At 41.0% G+C, this 5,290-nt stretch overlaps 1 protein-coding gene across 1 annotated transcript; it reads right to left on the reverse strand.

The window, feature by feature from the left end:
* Nucleotides 1-1,368: 1,368 nt before the first annotated feature.
* Nucleotides 1,369-4,058, reverse strand: LOC147451326 (putative pectinesterase 15). The gene is made up of 5 exons (XM_086520904.1): nucleotides 3,915-4,058; nucleotides 2,931-3,102; nucleotides 2,464-2,670; nucleotides 1,784-2,028; nucleotides 1,369-1,519 (listed from the first exon to the last, which is right to left on the reverse strand). Exons 1-5 carry the CDS (start codon nucleotides 4,022-4,024, stop codon nucleotides 1,369-1,371), a joined length of 885 nt encoding a protein of 294 aa, XP_086377030.1. The 5' UTR covers nucleotides 4,025-4,058.
* Between the last annotated feature and the right edge of the window lie 1,232 nt (nucleotides 4,059-5,290).

The following is a 5,290-nucleotide window of genomic DNA, read 5'->3' on the forward strand; positions in this document are numbered from 1 at the left end:
CGATTGTGCACATTATGCTCACTGCAAGTTCAAGAGTCTGAGTACCACACACTACTAGAGTGCTCAGCTTTTGATCACATCCGAACTTGCTTCTCTCACATTTTCAGCCATAACTTAGACCTACACACTTTCCTCTCGCAGCCAAAGTGTGGGCTCTGCATTGCGACTCTCATCACTACAATTTTGGAGCATCGAGAGTCACTCATCAGCCGTACACATACTACATCACATGTAACTTTGGTCCCATAGGTCATATTTGACCTCCGAGGATGATAATAAAATCTATCTATCTATCTATCTCTCTCTCGTGTTCGAGGGTAGAGCATCCTGTGCGTCATGGTGGTAAGGATAGGAGAGATGTGGTAGAGTATACTTGTGCAAGTAGTGCATCCCTATGCACAAAGAATGGGGGTGCATACCGAGGAAAGCGAGAAGAGGCAAAGGTAGCGATCGCAAGAGTCAAGAGGGGACGGGCTTGTGGAGACTCGATGGTGCCTCTTTTGCTTTTGAATGTTGAGATTCTCTAGGAATCTCATAAAAAAATCAATTTGGTTTAGTTGTGTAGAACCAAAAGCCGATTCCACCTTCACAAAAGAGATGGTGACGACTGCGCATCCCATGTTTGTTTGTCGGGTGAAGTAGATCCGTTGTTGCGAACACCACCAAGAACACCGGGGGCAGTCCATGGAAAAATGGTGCAGCAGTGCAATCGACGGAGGTGAGGTCGGACGCAACGTGGGAACTAGCCACGATCAAACTTTTGCTTTTGCAAAGGCGAGACTGAGGGAATATTCTTGATTAATTAACTAATGAAATGCAAAATAGACCCCAGTGTGGTCTTAAGTAATGAGATGAGATAAGGAATTACAATTTACCCTTAGGCCTGTGGGGTATCAAGAGATATTATACAGCAGTTTTCTTCGAGCATGTAACCTTGCTTCGAAGGTTTCTACTTCTTCCACCATGTTTGCAGTGTTCGCCCAGAATCTCTCAGGAGCCAGCTACACAGAGATTATACAAGATAGCAAGGAAATTATTTGTGGGATTGAAAAAGCAATACCTTCAATGAATGGAATTGGGTAACTCTTATCGTCAAATCTATGACAATGTGATAGCGGACAGGTTGGGATTTTTTCTTATTATCAACTTCCATTGGAATATTTGTGGTCATGGCTAGGATTGAGCATGGTGCTGCTGTAATGGTTTTTTCATATCAATATAAACTCTCACAATATGTGAAGGGTCCCCCCCCCCCCCCCCCCCCCAACCCCCCTGCCCCCGCAAAAAAACTTGATTCAAAGGTGACACAATAAATCTGTAGAACATCGACTTGCAAAGCCTTTGGTGCAAACGTAAGACACACTGTGGTCATATGTCAAGAAGCCATTGGTCACTGTTGATGGATGAGAGTTGAAGAATTGCTCGAGCTTCTACATCATTAAGCTCATGTGACCATGGCACTCGGTAATCAAGGTTGGCTCCGGGTCCAAAGCACTTGTATTCTCCATAATAAACAGTCCTAGCCAAGTAACAACCATTAAGTCAATGTAAATATGTAATTAAACAGACATAATCAAACAGATGACATCCTGAAGTTTAAGCCCATATCATTAGAGCCCACACTAATTGAAAAGCATGCAACTTGCCAACTAGTTTAGTGGGATCCATATTGTAGTCTCAAAATGTGCTAGTAATTTAAAGGCTCATCTTTGATGAGTGTGCTGTTTGGCATCACTTGGGTGAGGGATCATATATATAGGCTAATGGTAAAGGAGCAACAAACTTGTGGCGCTCCGAGCTACCCCAATCATCCCAGCCTTGAGGAGAGATGACACTACTCATGTAAGTGAACATGAACACCACTCTAGAGTAAGCACCCCATGCACGCCCAAGAACCGCTTCTCCTCTTCCAAGAATAGTGCAGTTTGCAAAAATAAAACCACTATTGTCTTGTGAAGCATTCCTATTTTGAGCAGTGATGGAGCCTGACAAGTATCCCGCTTGGGCCATCACAAATAGAGTGCATCCCTATGCATGACACATACAACCCAGTAAGTACTTCAAAGAGCCAGCTATAAACATCTCTCTCTCTCTCTCTTCAAATGAAGGGAAGGCACTTGCATATTATCAGATAGGGTGGTGGAAAATGAAGATTGAATAATCACAAGAAGATATAGAAATTTTCTCATGTAGGAAAACAAAGTCTTTTTCAGTGTTTTTCATACAATGCAAAACATCATGAGCTTCTGCTTGAGAGGCATCACATACCTAGCTAGGTATGATTGGGGGCAGGGGACCAGTGGCCCCCCCACCGGGCTGGTAGTCCCCTGCCCCCAATTGTACCTACCTAGGTATGCGATGCCTCCCTCACGGAAGCTCATGATGTTGAGATAAGTCAAAATGTGGGAATTATTGTGAGAGTTTGTCCAAAAATTCTTGTAAGTTGTGAATGTAGGTACTGACCATGTAAATGGATTGTCTATGGCCGACGATAAAATCAATGGAGCCCTCAATGAAGCAATTTCTGAAATAATGACGCCCCTCATAGTCAAAAAGTGTGTCTTGAGCTCCATGGAAACCACACTCATACAAGGCCATCTTATTCGCTGCTAGCAATGCTGCAACTACTTGCCCTCCATATGTCCCTGGAGGGGGTGTTGGTGCTGTATTCTATTTCATTTTAATTACATGCACCACCCACAACACACACTCAAATGTCACAAAAAGAAGGGAGTCTAGTTCCAATCGGCAATGACAAAAATCAACTTAGTTAGCCTATAACGTGTGTGTGTGTGTGTGTGTGTGTGTGTGTGTGTGTGGGGTCAACAGGAACGGTGTGACCTACTACATATAGTAGTGGTCTAAAAGATGAGAAGAATGTTGAATCCAAATTCCAAAGTCAAAGAAAGGATTAAAGGTGAAGCATGTACCATGAAACTAATGCCCTGGGCTATGAAATTGGGAGCATTGGCGGTGAATGTGGCAGTAGAGGCGGTGCCGGAGGTGGTGCCAGCTCTATCTCCCCATACTATCACACTTTGCATGACACTCTCTCCTTGCATCATGATGTAGGGCTTATCATATGGAATGATCACTTTCTCTCTGCCACAATTCACCAATAAAAAGCTTCATATATGCCACATGGCAAGCAAGGCTTCTAGGAGAAGAGCATGACTAGAATTTGTAATTTATTGGTTTGGATACTATAATCCACTCACCATTGTGAGTTTTGCAACAAAAAAAAAAGAAAAAAAGAAAAAGAAAAAAAAAAGAGCAAGGTATAAGCTCATGGAGAAAAATTAAGTTCTAGATGCTAACTAGTGCGCCTACCCCTTTTAACGGCAACAAAAAGAAGAGTTGTGATGACCACACATTATGTGCTTCTTTGAAGAGTTTTGAATGTTTTCCCCTTTGACAATTAAAATTTAGGCTGGGAATCTCAGTGCTCGAAAAAAAAATAACTTCCAAAAGATTGGCAAACCTACAGATGTTGAAACAACATAGGTAAATTTACAAAATTTGAAGGTTTTTACACCAAATAACACTAATTTTTTTCAAAATTTTGTAGGTTTTCTCACCTTCAAAAATAAAATATAGAGGTATTTGAAAATTTGTAGGTCGGATTACACTAAACCTAGGTTTTTTTCGAGCACTGGTTGGGATATGACTTCAATTTTTGGATCTTGAATTTGATGGGGACTACGGACCCCCGCCCTATTGGCTATCTCTGATATGCATGATGTCGAGGATGGCCTCCCCTATTCGGCTGGTTTTGTGGGGATGCTTTATCTTCTATTTTATGGTAGGATGTTTATGGCAGCTTGTGAGCAGGGCTTGCCATGTAAATTTCTTGATTAATTCATATTAACGCACGGTGATGATTTTTGCACCAAAAAAAAAAGGTAGCCACTTACATGTAGTAACCAGCACGGATATGTATGTGGGCCCATTGCTCATTCCCAGTAGGAATGGAATCTATCGCAGCTTGAATCGATGTAAAGGAACCCCTCCCATATCTATCCATAACTAGGTATCTTGAGATGTCTCTTTGTTTCAAAAGCCTTGGCTTTGCAAACATGTCAAAAGAGGGTTCATTTGACATATTTGGCACCTCCTCACAACCTCCACCTCCACCATAAATAATGAACAAGCCCAGTAGGGAGCCAAAACGATTTTTTCAGAAGTCATTAATTAATTAGTTTTTTTTTGTGTTTTTGGGGCGGAGGGGAAAAGTAAAAGGCAAGAATGGGGGAAAAAAAAAGAGAAAGGAGAAGAGAGGGTTGGGGAGGGGGGGGGGGGTTTTTCCTTTTTTTTTAAAAAAAAAATGGTTCAAAGGGAACTCAAGGACAAGCACATACATATAGCTTAATGGTTTAGGTTGAGTTTAAGAGTATGTACGTGATGAGTTCAAATGCTACTCATTAACATTCGTTTTAAATGGTGACGTGCATGGACATGCTAAAAAAATCTTGGAGAGATTCTATGTAATAAAAAACAAAAGTAGTAGAACTAGTAGTAACCCAACTCTCGTGACTGCTTTCTTGAGTGAAGCCATTAATTAGTTTCGAAGGTGTGTTTTTTTTTTTTTTTGGTTTTGTGGGGTTTTGTGGTTGTTTGTTTTTTGGGGGGGGGGGGGGGGGGGGGGGGGGGGGGGGGGGGGGGGTGGTTGGGTCTTGGAAGTTGGAGTATTTTCTCCAAACAATATTTTGGATACTCACTATTTAACGGTACAATAATAGGTTCTTCCTTTCGTATAGGCTATGAGACATAAGGCAACCTCCCCCAATACAATAGAATAATATAATATCACATGTAGTTCTGAATATGTCAAAGCTTTAACATGCGAGTCTTTAGTACCACAATATATCTTGAATATCACAATATGTTTTAAACGTGTGTGTCTTTACCCCTGACCAGCTGTGCAGCATGTGAATCTTTAAGCAAGCATAGTTTCCTTAAAGAAGCACCAAAGGCTTTCTTTAGACATACTACCACTATTAACACTCTTTTTGTAACCTAACATGACATAAAAGTGTACATAAAAGTGTGCTTTCAACATTAGATTCACTCTTTTTTTTTAAATCTTTTCATGAGCTTATAGTCGAGAACCACTACATGTGGAAAAAAAAAAGAGAGAGAAACTTGTAAATTAAGTAATCTCTTAGTCGTAACAAACTTTCAAAGTTGATGGACCAATCCATTTTGCCCAAAATAACCATTTCTTACGGTTGATTGCATACAAATGACACTAGGGATTTTTGTGGGACATGAAATACAATTCCCTGTTATA

The sequence above is a fragment of the Adiantum capillus-veneris genome, chromosome 9, assembly GCF_014529385.1.
Source record: "Adiantum capillus-veneris isolate H3 chromosome 9, ASM1452938v2, whole genome shotgun sequence".
NCBI classification, from domain to species: Eukaryota; Viridiplantae; Streptophyta; class Polypodiopsida; order Polypodiales; family Pteridaceae; genus Adiantum; species Adiantum capillus-veneris.